The sequence below is a fragment of the Melanotaenia boesemani genome, chromosome 12 (assembly GCF_017639745.1).
Source record: "Melanotaenia boesemani isolate fMelBoe1 chromosome 12, fMelBoe1.pri, whole genome shotgun sequence".
NCBI lineage: Eukaryota > Metazoa > Chordata > Actinopteri > Atheriniformes > Melanotaeniidae > Melanotaenia > Melanotaenia boesemani.
Genome location: NC_055693.1, coordinates 509,336 through 534,249, shown reverse-complemented (window position 1 = coordinate 534,249; position 24,914 = coordinate 509,336). Strand labels below are relative to the sequence as shown.

At 46.8% G+C, this 24,914-nt stretch overlaps 1 protein-coding gene across 1 annotated transcript in view; it reads right to left on the bottom strand.

Moving 5' to 3' along the window:
• Window positions 1-24,914, bottom strand: part of LOC121650515 (titin-like) — a 202,438-nt gene that overhangs the window by 154,256 nt on the left and 23,268 nt on the right. Inside the window, 21 exon segments of the mRNA XM_042002069.1 lie at window positions 145-702; window positions 905-1,186; window positions 1,567-5,175; window positions 6,196-6,240; window positions 9,709-9,897; window positions 9,967-10,086; window positions 10,750-11,034; window positions 11,469-11,700; window positions 11,810-11,978; window positions 12,065-12,206; window positions 12,296-12,556; window positions 12,901-13,161; window positions 13,248-13,508; window positions 13,607-13,870; window positions 15,525-15,785; window positions 15,868-16,128; window positions 16,464-16,727; window positions 16,815-17,087; window positions 17,251-17,517; window positions 17,765-18,046; window positions 18,135-19,828. Coding sequence (XP_041858003.1) covers window positions 145-702; window positions 905-1,186; window positions 1,567-5,175; window positions 6,196-6,240; window positions 9,709-9,897; window positions 9,967-10,086; window positions 10,750-11,034; window positions 11,469-11,700; window positions 11,810-11,978; window positions 12,065-12,206; window positions 12,296-12,556; window positions 12,901-13,161; window positions 13,248-13,508; window positions 13,607-13,870; window positions 15,525-15,785; window positions 15,868-16,128; window positions 16,464-16,727; window positions 16,815-17,087; window positions 17,251-17,517; window positions 17,765-18,046; window positions 18,135-19,828 — 9,980 coding nt within the window.

The window sequence follows — 24,914 nt, the reverse complement described above, 5'->3', positions numbered from 1 at the left end:
GGTCGTGGTCAGTAAGAGCAACCATGGTGGCAAAGACGTCAATCCAAACAACAACCCAGCAGTTAAAAAGACAAGATTCATGACGCAAGAAAGAGACACCAGACACAGATGTTCAACAGATGCAGGACAGTTAACAGCTCTTACCTTGAACCTTCACCGAAGTGGAGCAAGATGCACTGCCAGCTTCATTTTCCACCTTACACACATAATCTCCACAATCCTTCAGTGTGGTCTTCAGGATATCAAGAGTTACTGTCTTATCCTGGAAAGACAGTTTACAGTCTGGAGACTGGTGAACTTTCCGACCATCTCTGGTCCAGGTGACAGTTGCTCCTGTGTGCTCGTCCACCTGGCACTCCAGGTGCAGAGGCGCTCCGACCACGGCAGCAACCGGAGCCAGGGGCTTCACAAAGCTGGGTTTACCAACAACACGCAGCTCGGTGCTGCACTCAGCTGCCCCGCAACCGTTCCACGCCCTGCACACGTACCGACCCCCATCCGCTGCCATCAGCTCGGGGATCTCAAGAGTGTGCTTATCGTTTTCACAAGAGGTCTGGAACCTTGTGGGCACTGCCTGGTGGTCTTTGAGCCACACAACATTCAGAGGAGCAGATCCTGTTATCACACACTGGACCAGAGCCCTCTGTCCAACATACACAGTCTGGAAGTCGGATTTACTTAGAAAAACAGGAGGGAATTGCTCTACAAGGATTAAGAAGAAACAAACACATTAGTGGTTAAGGTGTTACACCCTGAAGAATCACCGAAACCCAAACCTGCCACCTGAAGCATGAGAAGCGTCACAGTTCACCAAACAGAGCAGAATTTCTGAGGCTTTCCAGACAACCAAGAGGAAACACAGGACTCAACCAGCCAAGAAGGAGGAAACATGCGTCGCTCTTACCTGTTACGCTGAGGGCGGCGGAGCATTCGTCACCACCATGCTGGTTTGTCGCCTTGCAGGCGTATTCGCCGCTGTCCTCCCTGGTCGGGCTCAGGACCTCCAGAGAGGAAGCCGTGAAGCGGCTGATAATCCTGTACCTATCCCCCTCTTTGACGGGGTGGCCATCTTTAAACCACCTGAAGGTTACGTCTGGAGCGTCGGCAGTCGTACATTCGAACCTGGCCACGCTGCCGACGTTGATCTCCAGAGGAGTGATCCTGTGTGTGAAGACAGGCTTCACAGCTGTGGTGGAGGAAGGAGAGAGAAGACAACGTCAGCAGCTGAAACCGGAGTTTCTGCAGAAGGTGGTGATGTGGTGATCCATGACGGTGGAGGAAGTGATGAACAGGGATTCGGCTACAAGAGAAGGACTCAACGTGGGCATGCAGAGGATGGAAACGAAAGGTTCTGGAAAACATGAGGAAAGCTTGGATGGAAAGAGGAATAGATGTGAGATGGGAGGAAAAGTGAGGATGTGACTGCTATCTGATGAAAACCTCCAACCAAAGCATCCAGACACCGTGGGAAACGTTACGTTTCTGGTTGCTTTGAGGTTTGATGACAGCAGAGTTTCAGCGTGACGTTAGATGATGATGAAATCAAAGAACTGGTCATCATCAAACCTTGTAAGACCGTGAGTCTGGAGGACGTGGCGGTCCTGCCGGCTTCGTTCTCGGCCTCACAGACATACTTTCCTTGATGCCTCTCTTTAACAACTCTGGTGATAGCTAGTGTGTGCATGTCCTGATCTTTCGAGCACTTGAACTCATCACCAGGTGTCACTAACTGACCGTTGAAAAACCAGTTAACTTTGGAGGCGAATTTAACAGTGGCGGTAAAAACCGCTGGACAGTTTTCCTCAGCACACACGTCCTGCAGCGGTTCGGTGACCACAGGATAATCAATCAGGCTGTCGGAGGATTCGCTGATCATGATGGCCTCTGACAGAAACTCTTCTCTGGTTTCTGTGTGGACCGGCCTGCTCACGGCCGCAGCGCTGCTCTCTGATTGGACCGTGCTCCAACTCGCCTGCATGCTTTCTGTCACGCGTTGGAAGGAAGCCTTGGCTTCAGTTCTGACGGCTGCAGACTGAGTAACCTCTGGAGGAAACGGCGCAACGCTCTCCACCACCATCACGGCGTCCACCACAGATGATAGCACCTGACTGGACGGCGCCGAGCGGACCTGGACTCTCTGATGCCGGTAAATCTGCGACACACCGGGCTGTTCAGAAGTCAGACTTTCCTGGTCCTTGAAAACCACGGCGTTCAGAGCAACCTGGAGCTCAGACTTTAGGTCGGCTGTCTGAGGGTATTCTCCTTCAAAACGAAGAGTCATCTCCAGAGGAACTCCTGGTGACTTGATCAGGTAGGTGTTCATGGCCCGGCTTGGCTCTCTCTGAACTTTGACCTCCTGTACCTCGACCAGCTGTAAGCGTCCGATGACGTCAGCCAGCAGCACTGGCTGCTCAGTGGCCACGGCGGACTGGAGAGCGTCCCGGAGCTGAAGCCGGATGTTCACACGGGACTGTTTTGGGATGTGAATGACAAAGCTGAGTTCTTTAGGTAGAGTCTGCGTGTCTTGAGACTCGTGGACAAACATGAGTTCTTTGGACTGCATATTGACGCCAACGGTTGAGGCCTCAGATTTACGGATCTCAGCGGACCTCTCTCCCATGATGACCTGCTTCTCTTCCAGCACCACCGACTGTCGGACCGACTGTCCCTCCTGGATCTGGACTGCAAAGTCCTGCTGAGCAGCCTCCAGGATGCAGCAGCTTTCAGTAGCGACCGCTTTCTCCTCAATGAAAACTGGTTTTTTGGGGATCTTTGGCTCAGTTTTGATTTGTGGTTTAAATTTATCATCAGTTTCTAGTCTGGTGGTGTGACCCTCCTCCAGAGTGTGAGTGTCTGCAACGTTCAAAGACTGCAGGATATTCCAGTTCTCCTCTCTCTGTATTAATGCTCGCTGCTGCCTGTAATCAGAAACCAGAGGCGTCTCCTTCGGCAGCTGGAGGGGCTGGGACGACACCGGGAGGATGCTGGGAGTCCTGGACTCTGTCCGAAGCTGCGACTGAACCCCGTCAGCGGACAGATGGAGGTCTCCCACATAATCTGCAGTGATTTTCCATCTCTCCTCTGAGGCAGATGCGTGGCGTCGAGCCTTTTCCTGTGTCTGAGTTGCCACCTGCTGCACAGGTGTCGTCACGGCGAGCTCACCTTCCTTCGGTAAAACAGACACAGACTGGACCAACTGAAGGTGTTTGGCTCGTGGGGGCTCTTTCTTCGGCTGAACGGAGGTGGTTTCAGTCTCTGCTGTGAACTCTGATGTTGTCTCACAGACCACAGTCCTCTGCTCATCCTGAGTCACTGAATGCATCACAGTCAGACTCTTCCTGACCTCCGCCTGGTCTGCGGTGGGCCGTTGATGGCTCAGCCTCCCCTCAGACTCCAGCACATCCTGATCACTGGCCACCTGCAGGCAGACAGCTTGTCTCTTCTCCTGCTGAGTCTGCAGACACACCGAAGATCCTAAAGGCATCACCAGTCCTGTCTTCTCGGCCTGGACCTCGTACTTCTCCTCGGTGGTCGCAGCTGATCGATAGACTTGGTCTTTGCATGGCTGGAGTCTTTGCTGCTCTGGTTTCTGGATCTGAAATTCCTGCTCTTTGGATAAAGTCACTCTGGTTTCATTCAGCGCTGCTAAGACCGGTTCAGACTGTTCTTGCTCTATTTGTGGTTTGATGGCAGAGTCCAGATCTGGCAGAGGCTGGGAGGTGGTTCCTGTGAGCAGCAGATGGCCTGCAGACTGAGCCGAGTACAAGATCTTTACCCCTTCTGTGACTCTGAAACTGGTTTCCTCCTCTGGTCTGCACACCACACCTGACGGTTCGTGGCAGATGGATAAAACAGACTGGACCTGGTGGCTGCTAACAAGCTGCCTGGGCTCGGTCCCGGTCTGAATGAGTTCTGGAGTCCGGTCCGTCAAAGCCTCGGCTCTCAGACTGGTGAAGGACAGAACCTCCTCAGATGTAGCCGACATGAGTTTGGACAGCTGCTCTTTGCCCAGCTGGAGCTGGATGACGTCAGGGCTGAGGACTCGCTCGGAGTGCTGCTCTGTGATCTTTGGCGTCTCCTGGACCGAGGAAAGGAACGAGGCCACGTGAAGCTGCTTGGTGGGAACGGCTGAGACCGGAGGCGAGACTGGAGCCAGAGAAACCCTCTCCTGGATCTGATGTGAGTGCAGGACTGCTGCCTGCTGGGCGACCTGCTCTCGATGCAGGGTGGCAGCAGAGATGTCCAGCTCTCGGAGGGTTCCCACCTCCTCACTGGGAATGATCTGCCGGTCTTCAGTGCAGATGGTGTAAATCATCTGATCCGACCGGCTTCTTTCCTGCTGTAATCTGGATTCTGAGCTCTCTTCAGTCATCGATATGACCAAGCCCATACTTTTCTGAACTGTGGTGTGTTCTTCATGGCCTTCCTGGCTGAGTACGAGCAGTTTGGCTCTACAGGAGTCGTCTCCGTGCCGGTTGGAGGCCTTACAGGTGTACACGCCAGCATGCTCCTGTTTGACGCCTTTGATGCTCATGAAGCCTGATCCGTCTGGGTTGTTCACCATGATGGAGGAACCACCTGGCTGAATGTGGAAGCCTCCCTTGAGCCACTGGACCTCAGGGAGTGGATCTCCAGCCACCAGGTACCTAAAGAAACACTGACCCCCCTCTGAAACCTCAACACTCTCTACGGTTTTAGTGAACTTTGGAGGTTTACCGGTCAGTACAGATGTTGTCCCGTGTCCCTGCTCCTCCAGCTGAACATGAAGATAAGACCTGCAGGTCGACTGGCCAAATCTATTACTGACCGTGCAGGAGTACTCCCCCTCAAACTCCCTCTGAACTTTGTTAATGACCAAACTGTACTCGTCCAGTTCATGAACGAAGGCGAACAGGGATGAGCGGGTTATGCTCAGCCCGTCGTGGAACCACCGAACGGTGGGTTCGGGGCATCCGGACACCCTGACCGTAAACACGGCCGTTTCTCCGACAGTCGTGGCTGCAGGAGAAAGTTGGCTGAGGAAAACTGGTTTTTCTTTTTTCCTCCCCAAAGAGCGGGAGAAGCGTTTGGTCTCTGGTTTGAGTTCGAGTGCTCTGGTTTTATCTGGAAGTTTTAAACTGTTGAAGTACGACTCCTGCGCCTCCTCCGCCGCCGCCGTGGTTGAGCTGGAAGAAGCTGAGCGGAGTAACGACAGTTTAACGTCAGACAGCTGCACTTAAAACACAACAAACACTCATTATTTCCTGTTTCATCCTGCCCCTCCGACAACCTGACACCACATTCACCAGAACAACCGAACCTGCTGAACACAAACATGGATGCTTACAGCGCCACCTGCTGGTACCATGTGCATCACATGTGGAAATTATGTAACAATCATAGAAAACTGAATGAGTGATGTTGAAACTGACGCAGTTCCTAAAACCAGATCAATGAAAAAATAAGATGTCTTTAAATCGGTTTAATTACTGAATAAAACTCAAGTTAATGTCATAAATCAGGTTTGTATTATTCACTAACCAGATCATATATGATGACCTGTTTTTATTAACACCAAACAAAAACTAATTCAGTCTTTTTACTACAAAACAAAGATTAAAAATAAATTAATAAACAAATTCATTAATAAACCTGATTAATTAATCCGTTATGCTTTCAGTTACAAGACAAACAATTACCACATAATATCCAAAAAACTAAAACTATCTAAGAGATAAACCATTTACAATATTAAATGTGACTGTTAATGTTATTAATGTCAAACTTTGGGTTTATTGTCCTGATTATATAAAAACGAGTTTTACTCTCAAACTGTTTAAAAAATGTATAGAAATGAAAGATTATCCTACGTAAAGATGGACGTAGAACTAAGCTGCGTTAGACACCTGAGATGACACCTCCCTAGAACTGCTATAATTTCCCTGGTTAATTAAATGGCTGATTTCATTTTCCTGATGAGTTAATGCTCTTCTGCACGTAAACGGAATCGATGTCAGATAAACATCTACTTTTAGTTCAGACCAAATACGGCCCAGGTCTGCAGTTTGGTTCGAGTCTTAACGAGTCTTAGTAACTCAAAATCACAAAATAGCTTTAAAACACTGAATATTTATAATATTTCTAGATTTTTAATATTTCCACGAATCTGCCAGAGTGAGAACATCAGAAACTCTCCGGTGCTGAATCAGTTCTTACCTTTAACCTCCTCCTGAACGGTGGCTTTCTCCTCCACTTCTGTTACTGTGGAGACACAGATGGTTTTTAAAGTTAAAATCACTCTGAGGACTGCTTTCACTGCGCAGGACCGTTAGCATCAGTGACAGATCGTGCATCATATAATCCCTTTGGTTGCTTTGAGCTGACATTGCTGCATGCCTCCTCTTGTTGTTTTAGTGTGCAGAACCTCTGGCTTCTCTGTGTTCCTGTCTGTTTATCTGTGTTTTAGTCAGTGTAGGACACAAAGAGTCAGTGACGGCTCAGAAACGAGGTTAAAAGTCTGCCGCAGAGTCGGTCACCCTGTGAAGACGTGATGGCCGTGAAGGTGGAAAGCAGTGTGGATGAGTGGGGGCCAAACAAAGGCCGAGCGAGTAAGAGGACCAAAAGCATGCAGATGCCAACCTTTCATCACTGTCTTGCTCTCAGCATCCCCAGCTGAGTTTACATTTTTGCAAGAGTGAGAGCCCCCTTGTCCGGGTCCCACATTGATAAGGTTTATACGGCTCAGGGGGCCGTCGTGTTTCAGAGAATAGGACACAGATTCCTGGATATTCAAACGGTTGTAAAGCCAAATGACCAACGCAGCGGGAAGCCCCTTCATTACGCAACACAGGGATCCGCCGCCTCTGTTTCTGACCAGCAGCTCAGAGGGGAGTTTGATCAGGAAGTCGGGGGTGCTGGACAGACATTGACTTTGATTGTCATACGGCACATCAGGGAAATACAGGTGGCTGAGGAGGCTGAAAGGCCTCTGGGAAGAGTTGGGCAGTGATCCCAGCTTCTCCAACGAGTCCTGCTTGTCTTGGTCAGGAGGACCTCTAGGGGCCTCCCTGTCTGCTGGAGACACTTTACGTACAGAATCGGTGCGAATGGGGGTCTCTGCTTTGAGGTTTGCTTCTTTAGCTGGGTGAGAATAAAGTTAGGGAGAGTAATTAGAGGTCAGAGAGAATAAGGCTACAGGTGTAAACACTACGGTGTTAGTAGGATGGAGGATGAGGTTAGCGAGGTGAAGCAGGGACAGGTTTTTATAATCAGCTAAACGTGTTATTACATTACACGCTAACCGGTTACAGACTACAAGGAAATATTAAATAATGAGGGAGGGGATCAAAAGCAGGGGAGCAGGTGGAGAGGTGGGATGGACCAGATGGACGAAAAAAAAGATTAACCACCTTGGACAGTGAGCCGGGCAGCAGAGCTGTTCTGACCATGTTGGTTAGAGGCTGTGCAGCGGTACATTCCCTGGTCCGCCACAGCAACACCCTGGATGATCAGGCTCAATAAGCCCCCAGTCTGAGAGCTCCTCACCCGCTCGGAGTCCACCAGGCTCTGACCGTTATGATCCCATACAACCCCAGTGAAGGGCTGCCCATCGAACGAGCAGCTGAACTCGGCCATCTCACCGCTGTTCACTCGGACGTCGCTCATTTCCACCAGCAGCCTGGGGCTGCTGCTAGAGCGCATCTCCACAGAGCTTATGCTCTCCATCTGAATCTCAACCGTCCTCCAGGACATGGAGGAAGTCTCACAGATGGCCTCAGTAAAGTCAACACCCACCGACAGAGAGCTGAAGCTCTCCGTCTGAGCCTCCAGGCTCTGAATTAGCTTAGACACGCTAGCTAAGGCTTTTTCATCTGGGCAATAAGAAAGAATAGAAGACAGATCAACACATCATCATTCTGGTGATTTCTCCCAGTTATTTGTGTCACAACTTGTTGGGCTGAAGCGTTGAGGATCAGTGATGATCAGTGAGGAGGTGGACTGAGGCTGGTTCGGCTGTCAATCATGCAAGTTTGACCGGAGCCAGAATTTAAAATCATGTCAAGTGTGAGGAATCCAGAAAGATGTATTTCCACAGCTTCCACCATGCTGTGTTACTCTGAAAGAAAGATTCATATCCTAATAACAAAAAGGCCGTTAAGTGTTGTGTAGGAAGAGAAGACATCATGCATCACAAGAGGAAAACCTGTAAGAAGATGTTGATGGGAGGATTATTTCTGCATGCTCAGGTCATCATCAGAATGAAGATATGAAAGAATCTGACACTAAACTGTAAAGTTATTGTTAATCCGGGAGCACAAACCGACATGTTCATTTCAGCTAACTTTGTTCTAACTTTATCATTTAAAGGAGTAGCACAAAAATAGAAAAACTAATTCTATTTCTTTAATAATCAATCATGAACTTGTTTGCGGTCAGCTTCTTTACTTTGGGATCTGCAAACTATAATTACTAAAAAACACTTTAACTGTAACATGATGAGTTAATAATCAGTTTTCCTTATAATGTTGGCTTAAATTGAACCAGTTCTCAATAAATTTGTGGCTCTCAGACCAGATCCACCAGGGCTTAAACATTTGGGTGACTAAAAATATAAAAAAAAATTAAATAAAATTCTATGAACCTTGTTAGCTAGCAGCTAGCTCACATTAGCCCTCTCACTGTAACAAACACATTTTTGTTCAGAAAGGTCAGAATTTGTGCTGAGTCACTCAAATCCTCATTTTCTCATGTTTTCTTTATTATATTTTGGGTTAAAAATTCTTTCCATCAAAATAAACATTTGCTATAACAAATCAGATGATGCTAACTTTGGGATTATTTTGTTTTCTAGCTAGCTGAAAAAGCTAAAACTTGTTTTCTCATGTGTTCGGTCCTAATGACGTCTAATTATACCTCCTGTTGTTCAATGTGAGGAAACATCTACAGAAACACTTAATATTTTCTTGTTCAGTTTTACAGAATATTTCACACAGAATTACAGGGACAGAAAAACAACAGGGAGGTTGATCTGACTGGTCTTAATTTTCATTAAAGATGAGCCTGAGGACTTTATGTATGTTATGCACCTTGTCATCATTTCAGCACTAATTTGGTTGAATAATTAGGTTTTATTATAATGCACTGAATGAAGTACTGATCAGTTTGACTGTGAAGCTAGTTGCTTGTTAGCATGTTTACTATTTTACTTATGAGATTTCCTCCTGAATACACAGCAAAAGTTATAGTTTGTCAACGTACTTGGACAAATTAGAGGGAATAAATTAGTTATCAGGCTTCCTATAGGGACAGTTATGAGGCTAACTTCCTTCACATGACTGTTAACAACAAAAGGCTTTCACAAAGTACATCTAAAACCTCTGCGCAACGCTATGATCGGTCAGGGATTTGACTTTGTTCGCCTGAAACATCACGACTTCTCTGCTCAACCATGCAGCCTTGTCCCACCGGGATTACCTGGTTCTGCCATTAGTTCAGTGACCAGGTTTTAATATCAGGTTTATTACACTCACAGTGTTTACAGACAATTTCATGCTGAGTTAGTCAATGAAAACAGGATGTATGAGTGGAAACCAACACATTAAAATCTAAAGCTTTAAACCAGAGCAGCTGTGTGAGGAACAGGCAGAAAGTTCAGCAGATCATGCAGTAAGTACCAGCCTCACTGTGGCGGCTTAATCTGACTGAGGAGGGAAAGCTTGCAGAACTTACCATCAATATTCAGAGTAGCAGAGCAAGAGACCATTCCTGCTGCATTAGTGGCAATGCATGAGTACTCTCCCTCATGGTCAACGACAACTCTGGAAATCTCCAGCAGGCATGTTTCATCAAAATGAGACATCCTGAAGATGTCAGACTGTCTGATCTCTCTGTCATTACAGAACCAAGAAATCTGCAGATCTGGAGACACAGCGAAAGTCAGGATCATCTTAAACCGGTTACACTGGTGATAACTGCTCGTAAACGTACCTTCCCCAGAGACGGTGCACTGCAGCTGAGCAGGCTGTCCCTCTGAGACCAGCATATCTCTCAGGGGGGTGATGAGGACCGGAGCCGAGACCTGACTCACGGTTTCAGCCACCTCAGGAACTGAAATACAGACATCAGCATTTTAAACAGTTTCAGCTCATCCACTGTGATTATCTGTAATATTCCTGTTTTCATGGCTTTACAGCTCAGAAGAAATTCTGTCAACTTCTCAGTTAAAATCTGTCAACCTGAATATATCAGAGACCTTCTGCAGCCCTACGTGCCCTGCAGGTCCCTGCAGGTCCCTGAGATCAAGAGATGAAGGTCTGCTGGTTGTTAAACCAACACGGCTGAAAACTAAAGCTGCCGGAGCCTTCGCAGCAGCCTTCCTCTCAGCCGGAGACCCTCTTTTAAAAAGCAGCTAAAACACATCTTTTAAAACTTGCTTTTACTTACTTTTATTTGTTTTTATGTTCTCTGTGTAATTGTGTTATTTTGTGTTCTGTTTTATTGTAAAACACTTTGTGAGTTTTATCTTGAAAGGAGCTTTATAAATAATAATATAATTTAAATAATAATATAATATAATATAAATAAACATTTACTTACTAAAAGACATTATGCATAAATGATAATTAGAAAATTCACTGTTTTAAGGCAGGAAGCGTTATAATAAAGTTAATTATTAATCTTTGTTGGCGTGTTAGTGAATTTATCAGTTAAATAATTAATATGTAAATGAAACCAAACATGGTGAAGCCTCTCCATGACACCGGTCTGCACCTTCGACGGTGAGAGGGGCAGAGCTGGTCGCCTCTCCATAGTCGTTCCTGGCCTCACAGCTGTAGACGGCGGCATCCTCGGGGAAGACCTCCAGCAGCAGCAGCGTGTGCTCGTCTCCGTCATGGAGGAACTTGCATTTGTAGCTGGTAGACAGAACCTGGGAGTCTTTGTACCAGGACACCTGTGGCTGAGGGAGGCCGCTCACCTGTGCCGAGAAGCGGACCGACCTACCCGACATTGCTGTCTGGGCCTGCATGTCCCGCACAATCTGAGGCGGTTCTGGCACTGAGGACCAACAGACAAGATGAAGGTTAGTTTTATTACAACTCAGAAAACAACCGAAACAGCTACACGGTCGTTGGGCCTTGAACTCGTTAATACCGGTGATCAGTGTGCTGGAAAAACCCTGAAATAGTTCCAAATGAAAGTTTTTCACCCCTGCCGAGGTGTCCTTTGGTAAGATACTGAACCCCAGGTTTGCTCCTGATGTGTCTATCGAGGTATGAGTGTGCGTACGAATGGGTGAATGTGAGATGCAGTGTAAAGCGCTTTGCGTGGTCAACATGACTGGAAAAGTGCTGTAGAAGTAAGAACATTTACCATGCAGTCCATTCATAAAGAAGTTACGGGATTATGGTACAACTCAAAGGTTTGGACACGCTCCACGTTTACATCGGCAGGTATGTCCAAACTCTGAGTCGTCGCATTGGATGTCTTACATCTCACATGGAGGTTCATGGTGCTCCTGTTCTTGCCAGCCATGAAGGTGTACTCCCCGGCGTCGCTCCTGAAGGTCTCCGAGATGGTGAGGCGGTGCAGCTTCCTGATGGTGGCGTAGTTGAACCTCTCCTCCATGGAGAACTGGATCTCCACTCCATTCCTCAGCCAGCGGCCCTCCACGTCGTCCTCGTTCACCTCGAACTCAAAAGTTGCTCTTTGTTTTTCAACAACCTGCAGAAGAAGGATGTTTGATGGGGTTTGAAAACGATCCCGACCAGAACACAGCAGCATATTTTCTTTTGTTTGTGACTCATCTTTGCTCCATGAAACGAAAACTCACTGTGATTTCTCTGCTAACAGGCTCCGAGATTTTGACATCCCGTCCCTCGACTCCCAGGTGACCTTTGGACATGCTGGACCCAGCCACAGCCGTGTACTCACCGATATCAGACAAACGGACTGATGGCAAAACCAGACGGTGCACAAATTTGTCCGAGGTCATTTTGTATCTGAAGGAATCCCAGAAGGCAATAAGTCAGTCATCATGTTGACGAACCAGGTGAGACTTCCTCCACCTGAGTGAGAACAGCTCTACCTGTCGGACATCTCCAGCTCCTGACCGTCCTTCATCCACATCACCTGGATGTTCGGCTCGGAGACTTCGCACTCAAACGTCGCTCTCTTCTTCTCCGTGATCTTCAGGTCCTTCAGATGTTTGGTGAATTCAACCACTCGGGCTGCAGTGGACACAGAGAAAAACAAGCTACATCATCGGTCCAGAGACATGACCAAAGATGGGAGGCTGTCCTGGACGTTCTGGTTTTACCCTCCACGTAAAGTTTGGCGGTGGTCGCTGCAGAGCCAACCATGAAGGTGTACTCGGCGCTGTCTCCGAAGTGGACGTTCCTGATGCTCAGAGTGTGGGTCAGCTGTCTGCAGCGAGCCTGGCATCTGTCTGTGGATTTGATCTCCACGCCGTTCTTCAGCCATTTGTAGGTGATTCCTTCGTAGTTGACGTTGACCTCGAACGTGACCGTGTCTTTCTCCTGAGCGTTCAGGTTCTCCAGCATCGTTGTGATCAGAATAGCTGGGAAACAACAAACCAGAAGATGACGGTAAAAACGACTTTTAAACGTTATTCGACCTCAGTCATCACATTAACTGGCCACGAATCAAAGGCATCAAAGCTCTCTGAAATGAACTGCTTCTCTTTTGTTTCTAAGAAGGAAAATATTTAAATGAATGTCAAACTGAAAGTCCTAATCAGTGACAGACGTAGCTGGTGATTTATATTTCTAAATTCTTAGAATTAAAGGGTTTTAGAATTTTCATAAATAAATACCAACATATTTCATTAAAGAGGTCAGAGCAACTTTAGGATGGGTGAAAAAAGGTTTTAAAACCGGTGGGTCAGCTGTATGGAGCGCTTACGGTTGACGGTGAGCGTCGCCGACACGCGGTCGTTCCCGCACACGAAGGTGTACTCGGCCGAGTCGTCCCTGCTGGTGTTCATGATCTTCAGCTGGTGGAGTTTCCCCTGGACCACGATCCTGAACTTCTCGCTCATCTCGATCTCCACGCCGTTCTTCAGCCAGGTGGACGGCACGTTGAAGTGCGACACCTCGCACTCCAGCGTGGCGGCCTGGGTCTCCGGGACCTGCAGGTTCTTCATGGGTTTGGTGACTCGCAGAGCTGCAGGAAAAACACACAGAAAGTCAAACTGGATGGTTGTAGCTTCGACGTGCCGTCCACATTGAGAGCTGCAGCTTCAGGCTTACACTCAACGGTGAGGTGGGCGCTGCACTGCAGGTGTCCAACGACAGCCGTGTACTCGCCCTCCTTGCTGCTGTCCACGTTCTGAACGATGAGTTTGTGGGTCCTCTTCTCAGAAAGCAAGCTGTAGTGCTCGCTGGACTTCAGCTCCTGCTTCTTGAACAGCCATTTCACTGGCACGTCATCCTCAGAGATGCTGACTTCAAACACAGCTGTTGCACCCAACAGTGATGTTACATCCTTTGGCTTCTTCAGGATCTTAATGGCTGCAGGAAAAATCACATTACAGTTATAAAATAAACACGATGTCTTCAAACTCTGTCCAAACTGAAAACCTGTCTTGTCTTGTTGGTCTGTTACTTACTCTCAACGTTCAGTCTGGCGTTTGCAGACAGCTTTCCTAGTTTAAAAGAGTAGACGGACTCGTCCTGGGTGGTGCAGTTCTTGATTTTCAGGGTGTGGACTGTTCCCTTGATGCTGATTTCATATTTATCGCTGGACTGGAGCTCAACACCATTTCTGATCCACTGCACTCCCCGCACGTTCTCATGGGTCAACTCCAGGCTGAACACGGCTTCCTGAGTCTGGACCACATTCAGGTTCTTCAGGGTCTTCTTGATCTTCACAGCTGTGCAGAAAAATTCACCATGAATCTGAAACTGTTTGATTGGTTAAACAGGAGACCTCAGACAGGAAGCTGCCTTTAAACAGACCCAAGGTGTGTCCTCATCAGGGTCTACGCACTTCGAAGTCTGCTTAACGTTGATGAAATGGGACAGCCTACCTAGCCAACGAGAATTTCTCATAGCAACAATGTAGAACGATGAATCACTTCAACCTCATAGGACACTTCAGTGGACGTTACCACCGAGCGGAAACACCGTCAGTAAAAAACACGGTCTGAGGCTCTGCTGGTTTCCAGCCGGTAGACTCTTCGTTAACCTCTAAAAATCCACCAATATCAAATATTACAGAATTTAATGTCACCTTTTAACAAACATGTTTTTAATGTACTTGGTTTAGTAACGTTTCTACTAAAGTGTAGTTAAAAAAAACTTTTTCTTACAAAACTTTATTGAAACCTAAATCGTACTCTTCTGAGCTCAGTCGCTCATTCGCCACCGACTTATGTGCAATGAATACTGGGAGAAAAGAGGCTGTGAAGGATGCATCACCAGCAGCCTTCATTTGAGGCCAAACGAAGGGTGGATTTGAAGGCTGGATTCAGAGGCTCCTTCGAATTCTTGGAACACGATGACTTACACAGCCGACGAAGCCGACCTTCGAAGTGTGCACACCCGGAGTTGGGACACAGCTTCAGTCTGAATTTTGGCACCTGAAGTTTAGCAAAATGAGGTTGTGCTGTGAAAACCTGCATTCTGGCTTTCATATGGCCACCCACCTGAACTGCAGACCATCCACCATCACACCCATATGGTAACAGCATGGGATTTAGCATGGGCAGGCTAACAACGCAATAATCAATGCCACACGCAATAAGACTGTTTAACTCATCATCATTGTGTCAGAGACAACAATATAAGTGACTGTTGTAACTGGTGAATTTTTGCACTGACTGGATCAACCTTGCACAGTTAAACTCATCATCTTATGTCATTGAAAACAACTGTCAAGTATGTAATTGGGTAATTTTGTGTGTAACTGGTTAATTTTGCAGAGACAAGCTCAATTTCGCACACCACACTACTAATCATTGAACTGGACTATATTACTTGCTGGCTATTCTCACTTCTTACTGTGTATAGCTAAATACCTCCTTGTATAAGTCTTGTAGATATTGAAATTTTTTATACTATTTTTATTTTGCTACCTTTAGAAGCACAACTGCTAAATGACTGTATGAATAAAGTACTTCTATCTATCTATCTATCTATCTATCTATCTATCTATCTATCTATCTAACTAGCCTCGCCCACAGACTGGATTAGATTCTCCATCTGCTGGACTTTAGTGTTTGTAGGTTACTAACCACCGGACTGGGGCTGGAAAACTACTAAACCATTTACTGCTTTGGTTACTAGCATGATGGAGCTAACTGGAGTAGCGGTTAAACTGACGTATCATCTTTTTTTTAATATTGTGTAACACACTACTGCCACCTTGTGTTGACTTGGCTGTCATTGCAGTATCCCACCACAAGTTAGAAACTAATTTCTAAAAGGTCTATCTTCAGAGGAAAATAACGTAATTAAATTACTTCACTTTGTGTTGTAATGTGTTTTTATTGTAATGGTCAAAGGTCATGAAAAGTCTGAACCTACCTTCCACTCTCAGGTTGGCCGACGTCTTGGAGGTAGCAATCTGGTAGGTGTACTCGCCGATGTCTGTGGCTTTGGTGATGACGATCACCAGGCGTCTCACTGCGCCGTCTACTTTGCTCAGCACATTCTCGTTGAAGTCGACTGGCAGGCCATCTTTCAGCCATTTCCCCTCTGCTGATGGGTTGGCTACTTGACACTCCAGCACTGCAGTCTGGGAGTCGGCCACCACCATATCTTGCAGAGGCCTCTTGATGGCGCCGCCTGGTGACAGAGGACAACCCATTACGGAAATGTCATGGGAGAGCACCGAGCTTGTTAAAGTCCCAACATGTCCCTGGCATACCTGTCACGGTGAGAGAGGCAGTGCACATCTTCTCACCAGCGGCAAACATGTACTCGCCCTCTTCGTCCTTCATCGCGTTCATGACTGTCAGGGAATGCAGTTTGTTCTTGGACTCCATCTTGTGCTTGGCACTGGCTTTGAGTGGCTGCCTCTTGAAGGTCCAGAAGGGGTCGATGCCAGAGTGAGAAGTCTCAACTTGGAAGGTGACATTTTCAGATTCGGAGCACTTCTCATCTTTCATCGGCTTCACAATCTGGACCGCTGTGGAACAAAGATCAAGTCATCATCTCATGATCAGGAACTACGAAAGAGTTCATCCCAAAGTCACCCTTTTTTGGATAAACGCATCTGCTAAAATGACTGTAGAATAAAGTCACCAGTGATCGTCTGGCCAATATTAATGTTAAAAAAGATCCATTTTTATTTGGATTGTAGTGAGATTGTCCTCAGTCTCACAGCAAAAGGATGAACCAGTTTATAAGCAGATCATCATAGACTTTCAGAAGAGGTGATAAAAGTCCAGCAGATTGTATCCTGTAGATGAATAGCTGTCATCAGAAGTCATCGTAAGCTGAGAAAATTCCCCGTAAACTTACCCTGAACAGTAAATTTGCAGCTGGTGTCGACTCGACCCACAACCAGCTTGTACTGTCCTTCATCAGAAGCATAGGTCCTGGTGAAGACCAGGCGCTGCTTGGCTCCCTTTGCCACCATATTGAGTCGCTCACTCGGTGTCAGCAGCTTGTCGTTGTGGTACCATTTAACAGAGCTGACGTCCTGAGCCGAAATCTTGGCCTCCAGGACGGCCTTGGTGCCCTCAACTGTAGTCGTGTCCTTCAGTGGGATCAGGATGCCGATAGCTGCAACACGAGATCAAACATGCTGTTTGGGACTGTTTATCTTAGAAGATCACAATGTTGTAAAAGACATGCGTTGAAGGGACCTACTCTGAATGACCAGCTTTGCAGTGGTCGTAATCTCATGATCAGGAACTACGAAAGAGTACATCCCACAGTCATCCTTGTTGGTATCCTCAATCAGGAGTTTGTGAATTTGCTTGTCAGTGATGATGTGAATGCGGTTCGATGCTGCGATTGGTTGTCCGTTCTTCTTCCAGGATCCTTCAACGTTCTCCTGGGAGAACTTGACCTCAAGCTGAGCAATGTCCCCCTCACAGACAACCAGGTCTGTCAAAGGCTGCATCAGGGTCACAGGACGCACTGAAACGAGAACACCAACATGTTCAGTGTTCGATACCACCACAATCACAGCAGTGGACACTTAAGAAATAAAGTGCACATTAATTTCATGGAAAGGCTGTCAAAATATCCATCTCTGGACTAAAATACCAAATTCCCACAGCATTCCAAAACAAAAACTCACGTTTCATCTTCAGTGAAGCACTTGTCTTGAGTTCACCCACTTGGAAGGTATATTTTCCCTGGTCTTCTTTCTTGACATCTTTCACAGAGAGAGTGTGTCTTCCACGACGGGAGGACATGACATATTTACTGCTGGGAGAAAGCAGCTTTTCTCCAAAGAACCAGCTGCCTTCCGAGTCCTCACGGGACACCAAGCATTCAAACTCTCCAGAGTACGTCTCCGGCACTTCGGTGCTCTCCAGCTGCTTCAGGATCTCCAGAGGAGCTCCTGTTGATCACATTACACAAACAGTATTTTAGCAACTGCTCTGAGAAGAGCCATTTCAACAGCAGCTGGTATGTACCATCCCATTTGACCATTTTTAGAGCTACTAAGAAAAGTTTTGACACGATGGAGGCTTCATTTGAACCAGCCTTCAGATAAGTAATGTGGTCTCGGTCAACTTTCAGAAATCTCATCAGCATCAAAAATAATTAGTGGTTTTTCTAAGTTTTGAATATTTTGCCCAGCCCACCTTCAACATTAAGCTTGGCACTGGTCCTGACGCTGTCGTCGTCTACAACCACGCAGGTGTACTCTGCATCATCCCTCATGCTGATTATCAGCACAGACAGGAAGTGGACCTTTCTGTCAGAGTGCATCCTGTATTTGTCTCCGGAAAAGATCTCCATATTGTCCTTCAGCCATTTGACCTTCACAAAAGGCTCATTAGTTTCACACTCAAAGGTAGCCATGGTGTCCTTCTCCTTGGCATTGGTGTCCTCCAGCTTCTGTGTGAAGGTGATGACCTGTTTTGCTGCAAAACATTTTAAGAAAACCTTCATTAGACAACTCACAATTGAAACCGAATCAGAGTACAGTTGGAGAATCCCGGATTTTGATACCTTGGACCAGCAGGAAAGCATGGCTCGAAGTCTCTCCAGCGGTGTTGGTTGCTTTAACCATGATGCTAGCTGAATCCTCCGCTATGACATCTCGGATTACTAGCTCACAAACATTGTCCTCAGGGCAGTACCAGTAAATACGCTTAGACTTCTCCATTTGCACACCGTTCTTGAACCACTGGCATTCAGGTTCTGGTCTACCAATGACTCTACATCTGAATTTGACTTCATCGCCCTGTGCCACTGTCTGGCTAGTGATACGCTCCAAGATCTTAGGAGCTTCCATGCTAGGGGAGAGCTTAACTCTCTCTGGTTTCAGAGGTTTTGCAGTAGCTTTACGCTCCTCTTCCTTCCTCTTCTCAGCCTCCTCCTTCTCTTTGGCATGATGAAGCAGCTCCTCCTTGGTCTTCTTCAGCAGATCCTCATAGGAGTCATCCCTCTTACGAGACTTGAGCTCCACGGCTGTGATGGACTCATAGTAGCCTTCTTCTGTCCTGCGCTTGAACTTGCTCCTCAGCTCATCGGACTCCTCTCGGGCTTTCTCATGAACAATTCTTTGGGCTTTTTTAAGCTTTACCACCTCCTTAAGCTGAAGCTCCTCTGCAGGCTTCTCAACCTTCACCACCTCGAACGCCGTCTTTCCAGGCTCAGGTGCAGCCTCACCTGCCTTGGCCTCAGGGGCACGGCGAAGATGAGTCCTGAAGTCTTCCTTCTGCTGAATCTCCAGCTTCACAATGTACTCAGCCGAGCCCAGGTTGCTGTCTGCCACCACTTTAACCTCCCCTGCATCATAGGATCTGATATCTGTGATCTCCAGGTAGTAAATCCCGTCGTAACGGAGTCTGTATCTCTTGCTTTTGCGGATAAGTTGTCCGTTCAGGTACCAGTTGACCTTGGGTGCCGGATAACCGGTCACTCTGCAGCGGAACCGAGCTGTGTCACCCTCCTTAACGCTTACTGGTTCAGGTAGCAGGGCGATCTCAGGTTTAGTTTTCTCTGTTTCTTCTTCAGCTGTGACTCCGTACGGTCCACCTTCACGAGCCATGCGCTCCATCTCATCGATCCGGAACGCTCCCTTCCTGCCTTCAGGAAGCTGCGACTCCTCTACCAGGCCTTTCTCGTCCTTGACGATCAGGGTGGCCGAAGTCTGGTCCACTCCAAACTTGTTGGTGGCTCTGCAGGTGATGACGCCACTGTCTCTGGCGTAAGCCACCTCGTAGTCCAGGCTGCAGTAGCCAAACTCATTGACCATGCGCAGCCGGTTGGCAGCAGCCAGAGGTTTTCCATCATGGAGCCACTCCACCATCATGGTGGGGTCACCGATGGGGGTCAGTCTGCATTCAAAGTGAGCCGGACCAAAGCGCTTCATGCGGACAGAGGTCAGCTTCTTCTTGAACAGAGGTTTCTGCTGCTTCTCTTTGTCGTAAAGGTCTCCATCCTCCCACTGCTCCTGACCGTACCGCAGGTGCAGCGGTTCCAGCTCCGGAGCAGCGATCTCTTTGGCTTTGTAGGTTCCTTTGGGAATAATCAGCTTCCTCTCTGGCTCAGGCTCAGTATATTCCACCTCCACGTTGACTCTGCAGCGGGTGGTGTCTCTACCGGCCTTGTTGATGGCTGTAGCTGTGTACCAGGCGCTGTCCGAGCCCAATGCAGACGGGATCTGGAACTTGGCCTCTCCTTTGGTTCCCTCAATCCTAAAACATCCAAATTCTCATTTTAGAAAAGATTTACAGTTTTGAATGGACATTTTTGTACAAGAAAACATGCATGTGTTGCAAAGAAATCTTATGTTGGACTTTGTAAGGCAGTTAGTTGATTATTTTTAAAAAATGCAGATAGTTGAAGCTCAGTGAATGTCAGCTGGTCTGGTTCCAGACTCTGTGAGGACATGGCTGAACAAATGAAACAGGTGGTTGGGCTGTTCTCTGGTAAAATGTGCACATTTGAAAACAACATTTACATGAACATTCTTTATGAATCACACTTCAGACACAAAATCTCAAACACACCTCTAACCATCAGGTCCACCTTATACTCGCCTCTCCATTCAGCTCTGTTTCATTACCACAACCCTATCCATCCATCATCCGTCCATCCATCCATCCATCCATCCATCCATCCATCCATCCATCATCCATCCATCCCATCCATCCATCCATCCATCATCCATCCATCCATCCATCCATCCATCCATCATCCGTCCATCCATCCATCCACCCATCCATCCATCTATCCATCATCCATCCATCCCATCCCATCCATCCATCCATCCATCCATCCATCTATCATCCATCCATCCATCAATCATCCGTCCATCCATCCATCCATCCATCCATCCATCCATCTATCCATCATCCATCCATCCCATCCCATCCATCCATCCATCCATCCATCCATCAATCATCCGTCCATCCATCCATCATCCGTCCATCCATCCCATCCATCCATCATCCATCCATCCATCAATCATCCGTCTATCCATCATCTGTCCATCCATCCCATCCCATCCATCCATCAATCATCCGTCCATCCATCCATCCATTCATCCCTCCATCCATCCATCCATCATCCGTCCATCCATCCATCCCTCCATCCATACATCCATCCATCATACATCTATCATCCGTCCATCCATCCCATCCATCCATCCATCCATCCATCATCGGTCCATCCGTCTATCCATCCATCCATCCATCCATCCATCCATCCATCATCCGTCCATCCATCCATCCATCCATCATCCATCCATCCATCCATCCATCCATCCATCGCATCCATCCATCCATCAATCATCCGTCCATTCATCCCATCCATCCATCATCCATCCATCATCAGTCCATCCATCCCATCCATCCATCCATCATCCATCCATCATCCGTCCATCCATCCCATCCATCCATCCTTCATCCATCCATCCATCCCTCAATCATCCGTCCATCCATCCCATCCATTCATCCATCATCCGTCCATCCATCCCATCCGTCCATCCATCCATCCATCCGTCCATCCATCCATCCATCCATCCATCATCTGTCCATCCGTCCAGCCATCAATCCATCCATCCATCCATCATCCGTCTGTCATCCATCCATCCATCCATCCATCCATCATCCGTCCATCCATCCCATCCATCCATCCATACATCATCCATCCATCATCCGTCCATCCATCCCATCCATCCATCCATCCATCCATCCATCCATCCATCCATCCATCATCCGTCCATCCATCCCATCCATCCATCCATACATCATCCATCCATCATCCGTCCATCCATCCCATCCATCCATCCATCCATCCATCATCCGTCCATCCGTCCATCCATCCATCATCAGTCTGTCCATCCGTCCGTCCGTCATCCATCCATCATCCATCCATCATCCGTCCATCCATCCATCATCGATCCATCATCCGTCCATCCATCCCATCCATCCATCCTCCATCCATCTCATCCATCCATCCTTCATCCATCCATCCATCCATCATCCGTCCATCCATCCATCCGTCCATCCATCCCATCCATCCATCCATCCATCCATCCATCCATCCATCCATCCATCCATCCATCATCTGTCCATCCGTCCATCCATCCATCCATCCATCCATCCATCCATCCATCATCCTATCCGTCCGTCTGTCATCCATCCATCCATCCATCCATCCATCAATCATCCGTCTGTCCGTCATCCATCCATCCATCCAGCCATCCATCCATTCATCCATCCATCCATTCATTCATCCATCCATCCATCCTTCCTTTCTACTTCTTCCTCCTTCTTTTGTTTAATGTATTTTTATTGAGCTCCAGTGGTACCAGTGCATATAGAAGACAAATGCAGAGGAAAAGGATGCCAGGGACAATGTTTATACCCTGATCTTTGCAAAGTTTGTGTCTTTAAAATGGGTTCCTGTCAGGGGAACCAGGCCTCGGTTCGAGGTCTCAAGTAGGTCGCTTGCTCTTCTTTCCTTTCCTTGCCAGGAACGATGCACTTGATGTCAGAAAAATAGTAATTCCAATTTAGTGGTTTCCTGAGAGTCTGTCACTAATCCTAACCCTAAAACTAAATTGAAAAACGAATAAACAACAAGGCGCAAACGGACAAGACTAAACTTAGTTTCTTTGATTCGAACTTGGAGGTGTTACTTCCTTCCTCATTCCTTTGTTCTCTTTCTTTCTTCTCTATGTTTTCTAGTATGCTTCTGGGCTCAGGGCGGACTTTACACCTTTGTCCAATCAAAGTGCAGGGATTTTGGCGTGGAGGTGGGCCTTTTGTTTAAGGGCAGAGATTTATCGAATGTCATCTGTCAGGTTCATACTGATTTTTTCCTTTCTTCCAACCATAAGGAATATCACACAGCACACATATACTCATGAAAACGAGGAATAACTCGTGGCTTTAGCTGTAGATGAAAGGAACACATGGTTCACATCAAACAAGGAAAGATTCATAACTCATTAAAATAACATTTGATTACTTTTCCACATGGAAAGGGTTCTGTCGTCCGGTGATCTGAAAGGAACAGCAAATGTATCCCAACATATCTTTTTCGTCCATGGTTAGGATATTTCTTGGTGCCTGGAGCAGGTACATTTCTTTAAATCCATTACAAGTTCAGTACGTTTATAAAACCGAAGGCTCTTGAGGACTTGTCGGCATGGAGGCGCTCTAACTCCATGTCAGGATTTACTCTCCTGCAAATAGGTGATAAATCGTCCCAGAACATGAATGAAATTTCTATTTGTATTTTCTGAGGAATGAAGCAACTTAACAAGGTTAGTATGAGGAAAACACAACAGTAAATACAATTTAAGCACACTGTATTTAAACCAGTTTCTTAGAGGAATAAGTTCCTTCTTGACATGATGATAAAACCCCATATGGTCCTTGAGTGATTGTGTCGGCATGGGTCAAAGAAAGGGTGATGAATGATGTAGACTCATATTTTAAAGGTATTTAAGACCACTGGGTTGTTGGCGTAATTCAGAGCGAGGCAGGCTGGAGGTGACCACCAGTTCGTGTCAGGGGTACGGAGCCAGTGCATGGTTTTATGGATATTTGAGGCCCAGTAATAACAAAGCTTTGGAAGAGCTAGGCCACCTTGGTAGCATTTCTAACTGTTTTCTGGGCTTCCTCCCATCCCACATTAATGAGATGAAGGCCTTATCATGAGACTTAAAGAAAGATTTATGGAGGTAGAGAGGGATACACTGAAACAGGTAAATCTGGGGAGGACATTCATACAACACAGCTGACTTTCCCTGCTGAGGAAAGGTGAAGTCATTTCCATTTATTTAGGTCTAATTTAGGTTTTTTAAGGTAGCGGACAGACGTTTTCCTGGTTAAGTGGCTGCACGTCTCTTGTAATATGAATGCCCACATATTAAAGCCAGTTTTTAACATTGAGAATTGTGGATCAACATCTTGTATTTGAAGAGCCGGGTCATTAACAGGATAACATTCACTTTTACTGAAGTTCAATTTTTATCCAGAAAAAGCCCCAAGTTTCCTCAAAGCATGGATTATAAGGCCAGCACTTAGAACAGGTTCCGATACAAATATTAATAAATCATCTGCGTACAGAGAGCCTCTATGCTCCATCCCTCCCCCGTGAATTCCACTAATTGATGCTAACGTGTTGAGAGTGACAGATAAGGGCTCTGTGGCAAATAGCAGCCCTGGCGAGTTCCTCCTGACAGCTGGAATACCGTCAGCGCCGCCCGTTCGTCATGGCAGAGGCTTCGGATGAGGTGAACAAGAGTTTCATCCCTGAAATAAAGATACGACCATAACTGCCTTTCTTCAAACATGTAAATAAGTATCCAAGTAACCACCTCAGCGCTGGACGCAGGAGAGGAAATTACGTTTAATGCCAGCGGATGTTTCTGTATGAATGTCGGCTGGAAATGAAACCAGTCTGGTCAGCAGAGGTTTTCATGTACTGCAGCGTCTAGGCGTAGGACCAGAGCTTTGGCCAAGATCTTCTCGTGGCTGTTTAGGAGGGAGACGGGTCGATACGAGGGGCTACTGCGCCATCTTTACCCAGTTTAAGCCGGAGGGAAAGTGTTGCTTCAGTCAGTCTGTGGGAGCGAGCCGTGGGATGGAGAATCCTTAAACATGTCGAGCAAGATTGCTGATGGTTTGAGAACTTTTTAAAGGACTCTATCGGGCACCCATGAGGGCCTGGTGCCTTGCCATGCTGCATTGCCTTTATTGCTTTAATGATTCTATACGATTTAGCAGAAGCTCAGCTTTATTCCGATTTATTGATGTTACCGATGGAGCTTGAAGGTCATTGAAAAATGTTCCATATCAGAGCAGTCTCCAGTCACTGCTGATGTTTACAGGTTGGAGGAGAATGAGGCGATGTTTCTTCCTTATTCTTACCATACTTCACATAAATTCATCCACTCTTCTATTTCCCTCCACATCTTTTCCAGTCATCAACTAAAAGGTTTGCAATCACCTCAGGTTTATAACGTCCTGAGATGAACCTCCACCTTTTAATCCACCAATCACAAGACGTCTCAGATGAGCCAGAAGACATCACCTTCATCGTATTGATTAGTAGTAAAACACTGATGAACATGAGCCTAAACCTCATGCAGTCCACAGAACACGAGGTTAAAATATCTTTCATATGATGGTGAGGATGTAATGGGCTCCACCATTACAAGCTTTTTGTTTTCTACTCTGTAAAGCAGCAAGATCTCAGCATGGTTTACAGCACCTCTGAATACAAAAGATCTCTGAGACGGTCTTTCTCTGTTAACTGGTGTGA